Source organism: Candoia aspera, chromosome 6 (assembly GCF_035149785.1).
Source record: "Candoia aspera isolate rCanAsp1 chromosome 6, rCanAsp1.hap2, whole genome shotgun sequence".
NCBI lineage: Eukaryota > Metazoa > Chordata > Lepidosauria > Squamata > Boidae > Candoia > Candoia aspera.
This window is the reverse complement of record NC_086158.1, coordinates 36123329-36143591: the sequence shown is the minus strand read 5'-3', so window position 1 is coordinate 36143591 and position 20263 is coordinate 36123329. Positions and strand designations below refer to the sequence as shown.

General features: G+C 37.4%; 1 protein-coding gene across 2 annotated transcripts in view; it reads right to left on the bottom strand.

Annotated features, from left to right (window-relative positions):
* NMNAT3 (nicotinamide nucleotide adenylyltransferase 3) overlaps positions 1-20263 on the bottom strand; it is a 43903-nt gene that overhangs the window by 3901 nt on the left and 19739 nt on the right. For both annotated transcript variants that reach the window (XM_063306711.1, XM_063306712.1), the window contains exons 2-4: positions 17395-17537; positions 8682-8865; positions 7483-7592 (exon numbers count right to left, since the gene is read on the bottom strand). In XM_063306711.1, the coding sequence (XP_063162781.1) occupies positions 7483-7592; positions 8682-8865; positions 17395-17503 (403 nt within the window). In that variant the 5' untranslated portion in view covers positions 17504-17537. The remainder of the gene's footprint in view (positions 1-7482; positions 7593-8681; positions 8866-17394; positions 17538-20263) is intronic.

The following is a 20263-nucleotide window of genomic DNA, read 5'->3' as shown; positions in this document are numbered from 1 at the left end:
ATAGAAATATATAAAGAAAAAGAAGAAAGATGAAAAAGTGCAGAAAGACAGTAAAAGAAAGAAACAAGATAAAGAAACAAGAATAATAAAAAATAAGTGACTTCCAACCTTCTTTTCAACAGTTATAAATAAACTCATTGTCCTTCCTCTGAAGTATTACAAAAATCCCTTCAGCCCCTTATTCAATCCTTTTTCAATCATCAAATCCAGAAATCATCATTTCACTTTTTTTTCCATTTTCAGCAAAAAGTCCATAAAGGGTTTCCAGTCTTTTATAAAAGTACTTATTGTTTTGTCATTTTTGCCATGTCTGCCATTTTTACAATCCGTTCCTCCATTGTGGGTGTTTTAGTATTTCTCCATCACTGTGTATATAATAATCTTGCTGCAGTTACCATATGTAAAATCAATCTTCCATGAGTCTTTTCTAATTGGCTACCCGGAAGTCCCAATAAAGAGAGTTCTGGTTTCTTCTCAGTATTAATCTTGAACATTCTTTGTATCATTACATGTATTTGTATCTATTTTTTTTTCTTTTTCACAAGTCCACCATGCATGGTAAAATGTCTCTTCATGCTTTTCACATTTCTAACATTGACTAGAAGTAACTTTATACATATTAGATAATATCTCTGGACTTATATACCAATGGTACATCATTTTATAAAGGTTCTCTCTTAAATTATAACTCAATGTGAAATTCATCCCATTTACCCACATTTTCTCCCACTGATCCATCTGTATGTTGTTATAATGGTATGTGGGAATGACCTTGGGAGACAGGGCAATGAGACACAACCAAAGGAACAGTCAGATAAAAGGCAGCTTAACCCACAGCAGGAATGTGGGAGGGACAAGCTCTTTGCCAAGCTAGAAAAATGTGCATTTGACCTGCATCAATTGGACTATTTGGGGTACAGACCTCAACAAAAGGCATACAGATGGACTCAGCAAAGTTACAGTCTATTCTGTCATGCCACCCTCCCTCCCATAATGTGAAAGATGTGCAACTTTTCTGGGCTTTGCTAATTTCTATCGAAAATGTATCCCTAATTTTGCTGACTGTGTAAAACTGCTGTCTCAGCTCTTAAAAAAGAGTCGGTGATTCTCCTGGTCAACTTAAGAGGAAGCAGCATTTCAAGAGTTAAAAGAATTCTTTGCTTCTCAGCCCCTCCTCCACCACCCTGATCCTTCCTGCCCCTTTGTGATGCAGATGGATGCTTCAGATGTGGCAGTATTGGAGAAGGGGGGGGGGCAGATCTACTAATGTGTGCGTTTTATTCTAGAGTGCTCCTCCCAGCAGAAAGGTACTATGTTATTTCCAATAAGAAGTTGCTGGTAGTAAAAACTGCCTTTCAGCAATGAAGACATCTGCTGGAAGGAGCTGCCGACTCTATACAAATCCGTAAGAATTTAGAGGTTCTGCAGAATGTACAGTCTTTCACCCCTTGGCAATCAGTCTCTCACCCCTTGGCAAATCAGGTGGGCACAATTTTTCTCTCGCTTTGATTTTTACATTTCCTACATTCTGGACTCCCAAAACAAACTTCCAGATACCCTCTCACGTAAGCCGGAGTACGATGTGCCAGTCACCCTCCCCCGCAATGATGCTCCAGCCATGCAACTTCGAATCTCTCATAAATGAGACCAACCTGAAAAGCTGGGAGCAGGGAGACAGACTGTTGATCTATTAGATCGAATTAGGGCACAGCAGCAGGATGCTTATGCCAGGGCCTAGATGGATGACTTCCAAGGAGTCCAGCAAGGTAATTTTGCGCCTTTCACAGTGGAAGGAGGGAAGCTGTTGCAGAATGGAAGTTTATATGTTGCTCTTCCCCTAAGGGAAGGGGTACTACAGCTGTGCCACAACAACAAAACAGCAGGACACGGGGAGATGTTTAAAACCCAACACAGAGCCCTCAGAGAGTTTTGGTGGCCTTGCCTCTGTGCAAACATTAAGGATTATGTTTCTTCTCAACTCAGCTCTTTTTGGACCACATCTTTAGATATAGAGGATTGGTCAATCATGTGATTTCAGACAGAGGAAGTTAGTTCTATTTCAAATTTTGGAAGGCCTTCTTGCATTTAACTATTAAAATTAATTTGTCTTCCTTGCATCATGCGGCCTCCAAGGTTAACCAACTGTTGTAGCAATATTTAAGATACTATATTCCATATCAGCAAGACACCTGGACTGACCTCATGCCTCTTGCTGAATTTGTTTACAACAATGCAGCACACTCCTCTATTGGTATGTCCCTGTTCCAGGCAACTTACGGATTCTACCCACCAGTCTTGCCAACCACCAAGCAAGAAAGCACCATTTCCTGCATGAGAGGCAAGTGGCCCAAAGCCTCTTAAAGAAACAGCTACAACTAGTAAAGGCTGTGTAAAAAAAAAAAAGCAGATGCATGCAGACAAGAGGGAGCTAGAATTGCAGAAGGGGATTTGGTGTGGCTTTTGACAAAATTTTGACTTCCACAAGGCCTTTCAAGAAACTGAACTCAAAATTTATTGCCCCCTTCCCAGTGATTAAGCAAATAAACCCAGTAGCATTCCAGCTGCAATTGCCAGCATTGATGAAGGTTCACTCTGTATTCCATCAGTCTTTGCTAGTGAAAGAGGCACGTCCTGCCTCTGAGTTTACAGACAGCACCGCCCCTCCCATACTGGTAAATGAGGAGGAAGAATATGAGGTGGAGGCACTGCTAGATTCTAGATGCAGAGGAAGTGGGTTGAATACCTGATTCACAGGAAAGGCTACCGAGAGTTGGAGAGGCAGCTATGGACGTGCACACGTTGCAATTGGTGCATCACTTTCACGACCAATACAAGCCCCAGACAGGCTTACAACATACGAGATAAAATACTAATAAAATCATAACATCCATCCATAAAACTAATAAATAATAATCTAAATTATTTAAAACTATCAACAAACACATAGCTGCCATTAAATGAGACTGAATGCTCCCTTGAAGAGGACTCTTCCCATCATCTGAAATATCATCAGGGTAGAGGCACACCTATTCTGTTTTATTAATTTTTTTTTAAAGGGCATTACTGATTTTATATATCAGGCTTCTTATGAAAGACAGTAACATAAAGCCTAAAGGAGAGAAACATTGTAAGGAGGCATTCTAATGCTCCTACATCTTTAAAATTATTGATTTTATGCATCACTAAAAGTCAACATATAATTGTCAGACTATGATTATTTCATTTTTTGATCTGGTAAATTGTGGTTAAGGCACTAGATTAGGAACTGGGAGACCATGAGTGACTGGCCCAAAGTCACCCAGCTGGCTTTCATGGCTAAGGCAGGACTAGAACTCAGTCTCCTGGATTCTAGTGGGGAACTTTAACCACTAGACCAAACTTTCTTGTTGAACAAAATGCCTTGTAACAAGTCATTAGACTACCTAGGCCATAATGCATCATAGCTTCCCTAGAAACTTTTCCAATACTTATTGGCTACATTCTTTTATATGGAGATGCCAGAATCTAATCCTTATGAATTATAAACTTAATTGTATGCAGGATTTTTTCACACAGGAACAAGGTTAGAAACGCTCCTTTGAAATTGCATATTATATTAGCCTACGTTACCCCCTAGCTATGGATTTTAATTTCAATTGCAATGAATTCATTGGGACTAAACATATTAGCTGGGTTCGGTACATATTTTGAAAATGAACAGACCATTTGAAATGTATTAATATTATCTCGTTTTTCAAAAGAAGGAAAAATCCAAAAGCAGCAAGAGGAGATTATGAGGCATCACAGACATAAATCAGGCTATGTTCTAAGCTCTTGATGGAGATCTGCATGGCAGGTTTCTCCTGAATAAGTAAACAAAGATCTTTAAGAGATGACATTCAATGACATGATAGAGAAATGATGTATAATACCTCTACCTGTCCTGAAGTCACAGAATAAAACCTGTGAGAAAAACATAGGGATCTCTTTTAAAAAAAAATCAAACATTGTAGCCAAAACTGAACAACTAAATGGCTTTTCAAAGAAGGCTGACAAAAGAATCAAGTTCAATGGGAAGAAAAGTGAGCATATAATATCCTTCAATTTTTGAGAGCTACTGTTAAATAATGATCTTGCTCTTTCACAACAGATAATAGCTTTTGCTGAAGTCAAGTGCCTATAATAATACTTCAGCTCTTGGGCCTTTGTTTTTGTACACTTTTGACTGGTGTAATATGAATCAATACTGGTAGTGCAAAAGTTATTATAACACTCCCTAAGACCTTTCCAGAAGGTTAGCCAGGTTAGGCAATGGAGAGATTACCAGCAGCACAAAAGAAACTGCTAGATTTAATACCCAACAAGATCTCACTAAGAGGCAGAGCTCTCAAACAACCAAGAAAACAACCATGTTGTATGACTGAGTTGAAATAAAAATCAGGTATTCCTTGTTTTCTTAAAGAAATAACTGTGTATATAATGCTAAATTAGTGACCCTAATTAGAAATGTGAAGTACTTCAATAGTAGTTTGAAGGAGAAAAAGCAGTAAAGCAATAAGAATACTTAAAAATACCTGAGTAGGATTTTTTTCTTTTTTAAAGGCAAACTGCAAATAACTGAAATCTTCTCAAGCTATATGCTAAACTAAGAAGATAGAAATATTGTTTTCTCAGTAGGCTCAGAAAGTAACTGTCATGTCCAGAAAGGGAAATTTTACAACAACCCCCAAAATTCCAACTTCTCCAGCTAATAAAATGTGCTGTTGGGTAGAGCATTTGAAAACCATGCATAATCTGATCAATGCTGAAGGGTTCTACAAATACTTTTAAAACTGGTCTTGGCATCTTTGATACCTGACAATCACTTGACCTGACAGTGCATACAATCACCATCTTCCAAAGCAGACAATCCAAATATGAACTACTGAGTTGGTAACTAAAGGTAAAAGGTAAAGGTTCCCATTTAGTTATGTCTGACACTAGGGGGCAGTGCTCATCTCCGTTTCATGGCCGAAGAGCCAGCGCTGTCTGAAGACACTTCTGTGGTCATGTGGCCAGCATGGCAGTCATGGAATGCTGTTACCTTCCCGCTGAAGCGGTACCTATTTATCTCCTTGGATTTGCATGCTTTCCAACTGCTAGGTTGGCAAGATCTGGGGCAAGTGCAGGAGCTCACTCCATCACATGGCACTCGGATCTCGAATCACCAAACTTGCAACCTTCTGCTTGACAAGCCTGGCATCTTAACCACTGAGCCACCATGCCCCTTTTGAGTTGGTAACTAAGGGTAGATAAATCATATCAGCATTTTAAGCAAGTTGGACCTCTCCTACATTTTGAAGTTCAGCTCCTGTAACTCCAGAACAGCATCACTCTCCTTTACTGAATAGGTTTTAGAGAGTGAAAGATGGACTGTTTTCCTTAGCCAGATGAATTCAGACCTTCAATTTTTTTTTAGAAGGAATCAGGTTATTCTCATACCCATAACATAAACTCAGAACAGCTTAACCTTCTTTCAAGGCAAGTTAAGGAATATCTGAAGTAATATTTTATAAGTTTGGCAAAAACCTGTCAAAGGACCCATTCTCTGTCTTCCAAGGTGTTCCAGGACAGACATCATGTGACTGAACATTAGGTTTCCATTGTCAATATCATGATTTTATGATTATTGGATAGATCTCTTACATTTTATTTTTGCCTCTAGTGCAGCTAAGGAGAAACATTTCTCTTGGTTATTACAATGTTTCTTTAGCCTTCAAATTCTGATGCAGTTATAACCTTCTAATTATCTGGCACAATCCACAAGGTCTATACATTTTCTCTCTCTCTCTTTTTATTGGTTTTCTATTGAGGACTATGGAATGGAAGAAAAATGAGATTGTACAGTACATTATAATGGGACTACATTCTATGATCCACAAAACAATTATAATAATATTAATACAAGGTACAAGATATGTGGAAATACATATCTGGGCAAGCCAATCAACAGCATGCATGGGATTGAATATAATTTAGGAGTAGTAAATTTGAAATCACTCATTGTTTGCAGGTGGCTGAAGAATAGGGCTATGTCATAAGCTGGAGCCAAAGAAAAAAGGTGATTCAGAAAGTGTGTTTGTACAAGCTCCAAATCACCATTTCCCCTTAGAATCAAGATCAATGTAGAACTCTGCTGAAGAACATCTGTCCTGGCTTGACTATGTAATACTAGTTTAAATGTTCATCTAAAGTACCCTCAGGGAAGAATGAGCACAACTAGGAGAAATGCATATAGCTAAGAAAAAGAAAACATAATTATAGTTGTTACCTATAATATTTGATAGGCTTTCTAGAAGGATATTATTTGAGGGAACTGCCTCTTCCCAATTATCTCAACCCATCTCATTAGGTCCAGGAGAGGCATTCTCCAAGTATTAGGGAATGCCATCTGGTGGAACCCAGGAAGAGAGCATTTTCTGTCATGGTGCCTGCCCTCTGAGACATCATCCCCTCAGCTATTAGATTGGCTTTGACCCTGCTGGCCTTATGTAAGGCTTTAAACACATGGTTGTATCACTGAGCTTGGGGATCTGGATGTGCAGCACAGCCTGCAATGGTTGTACTATTTGCTGCTGGTTTGTTTTTTTTACCTCCGCTGCCGATTATGTATGTATTCTTTCTATAGTTACGCTTTATGGTGTTTTAAACTGTTATTAGCCACCCAGAGTCATGAATTTGAGTTGGGAGGCCATATGAATTGAATCAATCAATCAATATGCGATACATCCAATGTACACATAGTCCCTGCATGCATAGTTGTACATACATAGGTATTCCCACACAGTTGAGCCAATTTAAACATTTCATTTAAACTTATTTTATTATTTATTTTATTTTCTATCCTGCCTTTATTATTTTTATAAATCACTCAAGGCAGTGAACATACCTAATACTCCTTCCTCCTCCTCTTTTCCCCACAACAACCCTGTGAGGTGAGTTGGGCTGAGAGTGAGTGACTGGCCCAAGGTCACCCAGCTGGTTTTCATGACTAAGGCGGGACTAGAACTCACAGGCTCCTGGTTTCTAGCCCAGCACCTTAACCACTAGACAAAACTGGCTCTCCACTTATAGCTTATTAATAGCTTATTGTGCTATTATAGTGACAGTCTCTGCCTCAGTCTATGCACATTCATTAGAACATGAAAAAAGAACTCTGCACAGAGGCTTTCCCATTGGGAATCCAATAAAGCAGAAATCTCAAAGGCTTGGGGCACTCTGCATGGAGGGTGAAGATCTTCATGATGTTACTTTCACCCTTCTACCCCTGCCCTTCCATGCATTCACACTTGAACATTGAAAGCTCATTTATAGCTGCTTCCCTTCAGGCATTATTATCCAAATGTTGACCATCAGCTCTAGCTATCAAAGTTTTGAATATCTAACTTCACCCATGTCTGTTAAAGGTAATAGACTTTTATCATTTACACAAGGAGTGCTACTTAAGTTACAGCATAAACCAACCTGTAATTGGCGAACCAACTGATGACTCAGCTGCTGCTTCTTTGGGCCAAGTGTTTTCTCCAGGCAGTTTTCTGATATCCTGTGATTTAAGTAGCTCTTTGTAATGGTGTCTGTATAAAACAAAGGTCTCATTATAAGGTAATCCTCTTAGGGATACATTTTGTGATTGCCTTCCATTGGCAGTTTCTAAAATTCAATCGTCTTGCTGTGTACTTCAGGTCAGAGTTTAATGAGAGGGATGGAGAATTTGCCAGATCAATTCTGTGTATTGCAAGATGTGTGTCAACAGTACTTCACATTCTTGCCCAATTGGAACATCTGTTGACCGTACATTTGTAATTTATATACTCTCCTAGGATATATGTGACATAAAATAGTATTTTTATTGGATCTCTTTACAAAATACATTAAATAAAAATAAATTTCATGTATTATTTAAAAAGCTGCAATGAAATCACCCAAAAGCAATTAAATAATTGTTAATAATTGCTTATAATTTAAAGTAAGGTGCCAAACATCTGCTGGCTCATGTCAAGCTTTGTGTGGAATGTTGACACTGTGCCCCAAAAGTGGAAGAGAGTTTCAGAAGTTTTAAGGGTTGCCTTCAGTGCTCCCATTCCCCAAAATACAACGACAAAAAAAGTAATATTTCTGTTTCCATCTACTCTGGGAAAAATGAGGCCCTGAGGTGCACAAGGGAAACTTTGCATCTCTGATCTCATCATGCTGTCAACATTACTTTGTTTCAATTTATTTAATTTATACCCAAACCTTCTACTCTAATGATTACTCACAAATTTAAAAACAAAATAGAGTATCACAAATTAATCAATCAGTAATCAAATGAGCTCCAGTACAGTCTTCTATTTTGGGAGCTGGATATGATAGCAACACAAGTATTATTCCCAGGCATTCTCTTGTGTCAAAGGAAATATCATTATATTCAGCCCTGGAAAAAATAAGAAATTAAAAAAAAATGAATGAGAAGAAGATGTTTGACTGGAAGATGAGGAGAAGGGAATGTTAAAGGTTATTAATCTACCTTCTCCTCCTCTATGTATGAGAGGACTCTACTTACAACCTGTTAGCCTTCTAAGCAAAGTAATGTTTGCTCTCTTCTTGGCTTGTGGATTGTATCTTGTCACTAAAATATTCAACTAAACTCTACTAGAAGTGGCAGTCAGTATCAATAATACTACCTTAGTACTAGGAGAGTCTCTGTCCATTGACTTTGCTCACTCTCCCAAGGATCCACTCTGATCCAGTCGGATGTCTCAACCGCAAGCCGAACCATTGCTATCCGATGCTTTGCTGCTATCAATCCTAGCTTCCCATAGTTGTCACTAACTGGTGAAATTATACCTTCTATCACATGGTACTTTCCTTGGTAGGGAAAAAAAGTACAAACAATCCAATGTTTTGTATCTTTTTTGTAACAGTGATAAATGAGAAACTGAGAAAGTCTTCACTGGGTAAACAATAAAAACGATTGTTCCTTCTTTTCTGCAATTAAACTGTTGAAAGTTCTATTACTGAAGCATTAACTTCATTAGACATTACTAAAAAGAAGAGCAGATAAGCATAAAGCGCTCTGCAAATAGAAACATTTTTCATCTATAATGTATAGGATTAGAAAGACTGAAGATTGGGTTAATGAATTTTTAATTCAAGTATCTACCAGAACTACAAGAACAGCTTCAAGATAGCCTAGCTGATGTATGCTTTAACTGACCACTATTTGCTTCTTGGTATAATGCATTCTAGTTAAAAACATATCTAATACTTATTATAAAGCAACAGTGCCATGCGTTTTTAAACGTTTTCTGCAAATCTTCATAATAGTGTTAGCCAAAGCTAAGAAAATAATTATCACAGATTTTTAGATCAAGTGTGAAGAGCTACAGGGGACAACAATTAATATTATGTGCTGCCACCATCCCATCTATATGAATGACCATGTTAATTAAAAGGTGAAGTAAAGTGTCCCCAAGAATGTACTGAAATATAATTAATTAATGCCTATTTCAAGGCAGATGGTAAAGTCCTCAATTCAGATGAATAAACATCAATGTGGTGTTTATGAACACTTTTTCCTAGAAATTATAAAATTGAATAAAGAGCAAAGTATAGAGGAAAGCAAAACTGCCTGAAATAATATTCCCACCAGTTTCCCCAAATTGCACTGAAGTAACATTTCAAGCTAGATAAATCTAATGCATAAAATAAATATTAGATTTCGACCCATTTTTCTTCCATGAGTTCAAAGCAGTGGATACCATATTCCCTCCAACCAGTGTTTCCACTACAACAGCTGTGATATTGTTCAGGTCAGAATGATTGCCCCAAATTTACCACTTACAGAGTTCTCTTTTTGAGGCTTTGCAAAGCATTTGGAAGAGATGCTTTGCAATACACATTCCTACAAATGAACCGTCTCTCTTTGTATGGCTAAAGTAGCTGCAGCTTTTGTGAGGTCCACACAGCTGCTTTGAAAGCTGCCCCTATCGGCCTCACTTTGCTTTTGCTCCTCTGCATAAGATGTGGCTCTTTCAATGATTCAAAGAGCCTTTGCTCACATTTAACGCACATGGCAAAACATGCTTTGAATTCTTTGCATGGCCCTATTGCTTCACATTGGTCTATCTAACTTAGTACTATGAATGGATGAGAGCTCTAGCACCACCTGTTACCAAATATATTTTTCAAAGAAAATACTATGCAACTTGGGGCTTTAAGAATGCAAAACCTATTACTGAGTTTGTAAATTTATTTATTTATACATTTATATACTGCCTTTCCACCAAGTCACTGAAGTTGTACAATTTAAAATACAGGTAGTCCTTGTTTAAAGACCACTCATTCAGTGACTGAATTTAAGACGGGCACTGAACAAGTGGTAGTTATGACCAGACCTCATATTTATGGCCAGTGCAGTGTCCCTGCAGTCACGTGATCGTGATTTGCGACCTTCCCTGGCAGCTTCCCACAAGCAAAATCAATGGGGAAGCTGGCAGAAAGTTGGAAGTCATGGTCACGTGAGGTCCTTGCTTAATGACCAGCACAGTCCTCACTTAACAATGGCAACTGGGACTGCTGTCACTAAGCGGTGCAGTCACGTGGTTTTTCAACTTATGACTGCATCGCTTAACAACCAAGTTCCTGGTTCCAATTACTGTTGGTAAGTGAGGACTACCTGTACTGAAATTTTAGAACAGATTTTTCTCATCTTAATTAAAATTCTCTTCAGGAATGGATGGTACCATTTGGACAGGGGGGACCTAAATTAACGGAAGAAAAAGAAGCTATCCAACAGTTCTCTCAAAGGGATGATGTTCCTTCAGTAGTGATAGTATGGGCTCCCTGACCTGTTTAATTTATAGCTGCATTTCTATATACTGAAGAACCTAGCAAAGAGAAAGCAAAAACAATGTTAAATTAACTGTGCCTGGTTCAAGGGGCAAACCAAATAAAGAAGTAGGAAGAACATACTGCAGAAGTAATAGGAGATAATTAAGCAGCTATTAGAATTATAATCCAGGAGTTTTGCATAAAAGGCCAAGAAGGATTTGCACAGTAGAGGAATGGGCAATGCAAATCTCATTTCAGAAGTCTCACTGAGTTCAATCAAAAGTAATACTTAAGAAAATCAGTCCCAGACTGCAGCATAAATGTTTATTTGATTTATATGCCACTCTTCTTGCAAAGCAATTTGAGGAAGCTAAGCAGTAAAAAAACCCCACTGTATAATAACAAATTACAAAGATAATAAAAACACATGAAAACAGAAACAAAGGAAAAATGGCACTTAAGGGTAAAGCCATCAGAACAAAATCACACAACTCACCAGTTCAACTACCTCCAAACCCCCATGCCTTAAGGACTTTATGGAAGGCCAGCAGGGTTGAGGCCAATCTAATCTCTGGTTCCAAAGGGCAGATGCTGGAACAGAGAAGACACACTTCCTGGGTCCCATTAGATGATACTCTTCAAGCAATGGGACCTGCAGCATGCCAGATCTAATGGAATTGGTAGAAACAACTGGAGAGAGGTGGTCCCTCAAATATCCCAGTCCCATGCCATACATAGTTTTACAGGTGGCAACCAGCATTTGAATTGCACCTGGAAAACTACTGTGAGCCAATGCAGCTCATGAAGCAAAAGTGTAACATGGTTATACTGAGGCATGCCCATAATTTCTTGCACTGCTGCATTTTAGATTAATTGCAACTTCCAGATATTCTTCAAGGGCAGTTCCATTACAGCACATTGCAATAATCTACTCGGAAGCATGAGTGTCTGCATGCAGTGCCTCCTCATCCGGGAAGGGGTGAAATTGGTGTACAATAGAAAGTTTGCAAAAGCCTTGCTGGCCACATCTCCTTGAACAGGAGCTGCGAATCCAGGAGAATTCCCAAATTGCATGCCAGTTCTGTCTGCAGTAGTGCTACCTCAAAATATGGAAAATCATTGGATCCAGAAGACCTCCAGCCCAAAGCTGCTCAGTCTTGCTAGGGTTGATCTAAGCCCTGTTATTCCCCATCCAGACACCCACAGGCTCCAGACACTGAGACAGGACCTCCACAGCATCACTTAGTCAGCTAAAGGCACAGAAGTACAACTAGATGCCATCAGCATACATATTTCCCCTAAAATGGGAAGGTTGGAGACAGGATGCCAATCTTCCAGAAGCTGGATTCTAGTGATGGTTTCTTGAGGAGGGGATGCACAATAAAACAAAGAAGCATGCTATTGAAGCTTTAGATGCAATTTCTGGAGAGCTACCTGCCATTATTATGCAGTTTTGTTTGTTTAACAAAGCTAAACTAAGAGTAGAAACACAACATAAAAGGTTTAAATTTATTTTATGTTTACAGAAGCCTCTATATTTCAGAAGTTTGAAGATGATACTGTTGAAGGACTAAAGAGAATTATTAAAATAAAACCCTAACCCTTTTCATTAGATTACATGGAAATATCTTACCATGCAGTATTTAATTTTCCCAAGTTTCATTCTATAATGGGAAATCCAAATTAAACTCATGCCAGGAATTGCTATGACACTAATAAAATCTGACACTAACCTGGCACCTGGGATCAGGCATTTTCTTCCTTTAGTTACATAGCTGTTGGTTTAAATAGGATTTAAATCCTTGAAAAAAGACGAAGAGAATAATAGCAGTACATAGAACACACCCTTCCTGTTACCTGCAATCTCAAAAGACATTCAGCATCTGTTATGAGGATTACAGGGCAATTCCTCATATGATTGTTATCAAGACTAGATCTTGCTGCTCTAAGAGCCTTTTTATGTTTATCTAGTGACAGTATACATCATCATAATCACAAAACTTTTTATCACAATACAAGTGTGTAAAAAAATCATTAGACAAAGAACAAAAAGGTAAGAATCTAAATGTTTCTTGGAGAGCCAGGGATAACAGTTGTTTCCAACATCACCAAATGTTGGTGATTTTCATATTCCCAAATAAGCTATTTTGTGTGTGTGTGTGTGTGTCTGTCTATCATCTATCTGAGTTTGGTGGCCTTTACATTGCTTTACATTGCTAATCGCTGCCTGAGAATGTTAACGTACCTAGAAGAGCTTATTTATACATACGGCATTCCAAGGTCTTTCATTCAAGCGCTAGCTAAATCCATTCTTGTGTCTCTATATTAGATGCTTTAGGATTACTCTTCATCAACCAAATTGAAGAAGGTAGTGAGATAATAATGAAATACATAGATATATAGCTTTTAAATTTTAAAAAATCTTCAGTGTGAACAAGATCTTGGGTAGTATAATCTGAAAAATGTTACATAGCAAATTCTACATTCCAAAACAAAATTTAATTTGTAACTAAGAGGCCAGTTTGGTCTAGTGGTTAAGGCAACGGGCTTAAAACCAGGAGTCTGAGAGTTCTAGTCCCACCTTAGGCATGAAAGCCAGCTGGGTGACCTTGGGCCAGTCACTCTCTCTCAGCCCAACCCACCTCACAGGGTTGTTGTTGTGGGGGAAATAGGAGGAGGAAGTAATATTAAGTATGCTCATCGCCTTGAGTTATTTATAAAAATAAAGGCCGGAGAGAAAATAAATAAAATAAAATTTTAAAAAACTATATAATATTAAAGAAAAACTAACAGCAAATAGTTTCATATGGCAAGAATGTACCACAACATAGAGTATGTGTTTAGCAACTCTGATGAGTTTCTGTTTTGAAATTTGTCAGATAAATGAAGTATTAAATTCTGTGGCATATTTGCATAATCATTTATTACTTCCAAAAAAGTGAGGATATTGAAGCAAAGGTTTTTCTTTTTAAATAGAATGTTGCCAGATCCAAGACTTTCAGCCTCACCTAGGACTTGCTGATCAAGAAAATCAGCAAGAGCTACACCCATATCTTTATTATGGCTACTGACCAGAAGACAACAATCAGCAGTGGAGGAACAAAATAAAACAGTTCATGACTAGTTCATTGATGTGATCACAGTGTGCCTAGTTTTGAAGACAGTGTATCAAAATCTGGCCATGTTCACAGAGTTGGAATCATACTGGTCTGATAATAACAACTCTACTAGAATAAATCAAGAGTTGCCTGGATTCTTCATTAAATGGGGAGTAATGAAATGTACCCTTGCACCCTTATTAAAAATACAATGTAACAGCATATGGACTATGGTTTTGACAGACCCTTCTCCACAGGGGTTCAACTTAGCTTGTATGGAATTTTTTTGTATCCGGCCTCAAGAACTATCGTAGGAAGTGGCTAGAAGTGTGCTAAAGTTAGTGCTCTCTGGGGTTTAGGGACAGTGATACAATGTATATATCTTACTGGTCTAAAAAAGAAAAGGGTCTTACTTACTCAGGAGAATGTTCTTGGGGTAGGGTAGATTGATCAGGTTGGGCTTCCAGATAAGAAAATCTGTTCAACCCCCAAGACCTTTAGTTCAGTTTGTTAAAGGGGCCTATCTCTAGTCATGGACAACCGCTGACAGTGCAGGCTGAAATGAGGCCAATTCAACAGCACTAGTAGCCACTTACTTAGGCAATGGCAGACAATAACGTGAAATAAATGCTGCAATCTCAGCCAGTGGTGCATGTTTTAATGTACACACAGCATTTTAATTTAAATAATTTTCCAGAGAAAGAATTGCAGCAAACTCAGTCAATTTACCTTGGGAACTATACAGCTATCGAGACCATTAGTTGTCAGTCTAGTGCTCTCAATGCCATGCAATGAGGTCTGATAGGATACACTCAATGCCATTCTTGCTGTCAGAAATTAAATTAATTAAATTGAAGGGCATATGTTGCAAACTCAGAGTTGGGCAGCACAGTATACTGCACAATATGCAGGCCACCCAGGAGTCTTAACAAGCTAGTTGGGAACAGACAGAATGCTTTGGGGAGCCAAACTATTCTACACAGCTGATCCAACTAAAGATTTTTAAAGGTGTCAATAGTAGAGAAAAAACAAAAGTAGGCATTGCTAGAACACCCCCACTTTGAATGTATGAATGTGCGGGGAGGAGGAGAAATCACTGTGGCAGACCAACAGAAAAGGAAGCTTTGAGGATAGGTACAAAACTTTCAAATAGTCTATCTGAAATCAAAATGTGAAACTTTAAAAATATGTTAGTGTCCAGAAAAGGAGAAGGAAGACATAACAGTTGCATTTATGCATTTTCTCAGAATATTAGGTGAGCAAATCTTTAGTCCTGTATTTTCTCCCCAAATGCATTTTACATTCTTCCAATAATTTCACTCTACAGAGAAAGATTTCATTAAAGGTAAAATATATAGATCATTTCTGACAACTTTAAATCATAGCAAGCAGTGCAAGATAATAATTTACAGAGGAACTTGTGAGTGGACAGCGTTAGTCCTAACGGATTGCAAAAAGATATTTGGCACCATCACCAGAGTACAAAAAGGCACTCATAGAACAACAAATTGAATCATATTATGGCAAAAAAACCCAAAACAAAACAAAACAAAACACTAAGCAAGCATGATAAGGGATGGAAAATAAACAAGGTTCCTCAGGATTAATAATAAATACAATAAGATGCATTATTCACTAATATATAGACTTATCCATTATATTTAAGAAGTGACTTCATAAATTTTTTTCCACTGGTATGAATAAAAGAGAACAATCATAAACATACCTGAGTTTGTTCCTTAGCAGAAATTAGAAATAATGAAGAAAATACTATGGTAAACAAGAAAAAAACCCTTCCTCTACCCCATAGAAGTAAATAAAATTCAAAGGAAACTCTAAGAGAGTATATACATGAACTTTACCACTACAAGCCCATGTCTTTGCAGGATGGGAGATCCAATAAAACTCAAGACAACCTCATTTCCCTCCTGTTATGTTTACACATGCAAATATAAGAAACAAAATGGGAATTAAGTGGAATGAAATATCTGTGTGAACCTCATATAGCCCCACCCAGCCCTCTTGTCTTGCCTCAAAAAAAAAAAAAAGAAGAAAAAAGAAAAGAAGAAAAGAAAAAATGAGTGGCTTGCTCTGAGTGGAGAGAAAGAGGTTTACAGCAATTTTAAAAACAGTATAGGATTCTATGCTTTGAGTAAAACAAAATATTGATTTTATTTTAAGTCATCTAAGCAGGAAGACATCCAGGGTATCATTTGATTCTAGCAGTTTCTTAAGACCCTTACTCAGTTATTCTTTCCAGGACAAAGCCATTTTTCAGCAAAGATGTCTGTTTAATATTAACAAAAAAAATAAAGATATTTAAACATGATTTAGATACCAACCTTTTTTTGTTACACTATAAAAACAGACCAATATTGACAAAACTGAAAATAGAAAGCTCTTCATTAAACACTGAAAGGATCTTATTATAGCTGCATGTGCTATTCTTGGGAAAATCTTCAATTATCAGGTACCATCAATAAAAGTCAAAAAAAGAATGTAAGAAATCATTTTAAAAAGATGCGCATTGGAAAAAAATAGTTTTCCTTTGAAATCTTATCTGGCATTGTAAGAATTATCTTCTATTTCCATAACTAACACAGATACCAATGTTCATTATTTGCATTATCACTGAAAACTGAAACTGTATGAGGTTCTGGTTAACCTTGAAATTTAAGCCTTAACTGTGAGTGACTTTATGTCGCAGTATACCATTACAGCAACATTTCTAGATTGTCCATCATTGACTGCTACTGCTTGTGAACTATTTCCTGATGCTTTTCAAGCAGTCATATCTTGCAGTTCATTTATCAGTGATATTTGAGACTGAATGAACCTGCTCATCCATATCTTAGATCATTGCTAGTGCTTGAGTGAACATGACCCAGTCAACTACCTGGATCATTAGCTACTTGGCTCATCACAGTAGAACACAGCAGCAGCTAAAACACAGCTTTTCCTCTTCTGTAAATGCTATTTTGAAAAAAAACAGTTGAATGTCATAATGAATACTCAGGGTTGTTGTTTTTTTTCTGATTTATCTTCCCAGTTAAAATTGCGGACTATATCACTTCTTTATCTTACATGAGAAAATTATCACACAGATGTGACATTGCACTTTAAAGGTTTCATGGCACCTCAAAAAGAGAAAGAGAGAGAATCAGGGAGAGGAGTTAAGACCACTTTCATTACACGTTAGTCTGCAATTCTATTAAACCATTGGCAAAACTTAGTTATACTGGTGGGAACAATTTTATATTTCCTTATTGTCAGTTTTATTTCAAGAAGGAATAAATGTGTAAACTTTCTATTTAGGTGTTGTGAAATATTTGACCTAAGTCTTGAACTTTTAATTAACAGAAATTAAAACATGTTGAAATGATGTGGTATGTTGTCCCATTTCAGAGATCCAAATGATTCCTTATTGCAACATAGCACACTTTTTTGGAGACATTAATAAGCTAACCTGTTTGATGCAGGTGATCTCTTGCTAGTTCAAATAAACGCATGTGCATATTTGTTATGGGATTAAAGGAGCCACAGGCAAGAAGAATGAGGGGTGTCAGATGCTTCATTGAGCCAAGCAATCTTCAATAGCACATCACTCAACTGAAAAGGGAAAAGAACAATTGTAACAATTCATCCAACTCAGAGCTTTCTCAATTATTTCTTAAAATAATAAATAATTAATAATCATTTTCATCAGAAATCACTTGGTATTGGGTGCTGTGTGAATTGGCCATCTTGGGGTCTCTCCCCTGTCGTTCTACTGGGGCTCCCGACAGCTGAGGGAGGTTTATTATCTTGCTTGGTATGTTATACTTTTGTGTTTCTGTTTTATCTGCCTACTAAAGTTAACAATAAATCTTAAAATCTCCTTACTTATTGGTGTCTTTATTGTCTCTGGATCCCGAAAGAACCGATTGTCTGGCATCTGGCCATTGCCTGACACTTGGCAATACAATACCATTGCATTATTTTGTATACATGCATTTTCATAAACAACCTTTCTCCACTTCCCCAGTAAGATTTATTAAAAAGATAGTCTCCTTCAAGTTAAGTCAACTTTTGGTGATGTCATGAACAAATCCATGCAGTTTTCTTGGCAACACTATGGAAGTTGTTTACCACTGCCTTCTTCTGGGATATTTTTTGACATACCACTCTATCCTACAGCACTGGTATACCCCAGAACTGATATTCTATCCAAGTATTGACCAGGCCTGATCCTGCTTAGCTTTGTGATCTGCTCTAAATAACCTCTGATCTAAGAACTGACTTCAAATGCTATATTTACTTAGTACAGCTTTCTATAACCTAGTGGTCTCCAGATGTGTTGGTTCTCAATTCCTATGCTAGCTAGTAATTCAAGGCATTTTATTTTAAAATCTGGAATAATATTTGGGTAAAGTTGCTTTAAACAGAATATTCATGACAAACACTCAAATTATATATGTTCAGTCTATTTCAGTTTAATAAAAATGCACATATAAATTTATCAGTTTAGTACTGTTTTCATGAGACTGATTTTTGAAGGCAGAAGGTCATGAACAGTCAACAGCTGCCATAGAACAACCACAGAGTAAGACTTTCAAACCAAATACGTAATCAGAGGAAAGAGCTAATTTAGGGGCAAATGACACTCTGCCCTACTGTCAGGAGTCTACCTAGTGTTCCAGGCTAATCTGTGGCATGCCTGGTCAATCAGAACTTCTGCCACTACAAATCCAAAGGAATGAGATTCCAAACAATTGAAGGGAAGTAAATATCTGTATCTTCAAAAAGGGGGATCCAGACAACTACCAGTCAGTCAGTCTGATACTTGGAAAGACTCCAAAATAAATATGATCGATCTAAATACATATTGAAAACAATGTAATAATTACCAGAAGTCAGCAAGGCTTTGCCATGAACAAATCTTGCCAGATTAATTAATTTTTTTTATTGGATAAGTTCCTTAGTACATTGTTGGAATCCTGTTTACATAATGTATCTTGATTTAAGCAAAGTATTTACCAAAGCATTCTACGATATTCTGATTAAATACAGACTGAATGGCATATCTATGAGGAGGATCCATTTCTGGTTTGAAGACTGTACTCAGAGAGCTTACCAATAGTTTCTGTTCAAACAGAATAGGGGTATTAGGTGAGGTGCCATGAGATTTAGCTGAATCCTATACTCTTCAAGATTTATTAATGACTTGGATGAAGAAATACAACAAAAGCTTATCAGATTTGCAGATGACACAATATTGGGTGGGATAACTAATACCTTGGAAGACAAAAATACAGTTCAAAGCTACCATGTTAGGTTAGAGAAATGGAATGAAAGCATCAAAATAAAATGTTACAGAAAAATGCAATGTTCTTCACTTAGTAAGCCATTGGATTTGAAAAGGGATACTTGGCTAGTTAATGCTACTTGCAAAAAAGTTCTTGAAATAGTAGATTCCAAACTGAGTATGAGTGAGCAGTGTGGAATAGCTGCAAAAAGACAAATGCAGTTTTAGGCTCCATCAACAGAACCTTATTTTCCCAATCATTCTGTTTTGGTCAGATGCCACCTAAAATACTATGTATATCCAGTTGTCAGTACCATGCTGTCAAAATAATTCAGAAGAATGGTAACAGGCTCAGAGAAGGGCAACAAAGATGGTCACGGGACTAGTGTGAAAGAACTGGGTACATCTAGGTTTAAGAAGAAAAGACAAAGCCAAGATGTAATAGCCATTCCCCAAACCTGAAAGGATGTCACATAGAAGAAAGCCAAGATCTCTTCTTTCTTACTGCATAGTGCAGGACAGAGAATTATGAAGTTACAGGAAGGCAGACTCCAATGACATGTTAGAAAAAAGTGTTAACAACAAATTCAGTAATGGGATTAATTACCCAGACAGTTAAAGGGCTCCTTTCACTAGATGTGTTCACATGGAGGCTGGACAGCCACCAATCCTTGATTTTTTTAATTTGTGCACTGAGCAGGGAGTTGGACTTGATAGTCTAAATGTACTTGGCCAATTATATGATTCTACTGCACAGATAATTGGCACCTGAAAAAATCAGGTCAGGATTCTAGGAACTATTCCATTCCCCCATAGTTTTCCATCTGCCCTTCAACTTTTTCAGCACACCATGTCTATCAAGTCCAATTAATTCTCCTTGACCTTTTTGGTCCTATCCCTTTAGGGGTTGTTTTAATTCTAAAGCTATTTTGCATTTCCATAAACCTTTGGTTTTTTTCTCAAGCCTGCTGATAATTCTTCCTAGTTAGTAGATGGTGAAGCTTTGGCTATAGAAACAAGGGAACTCATATTCTGAGCATTGGAAATAGTG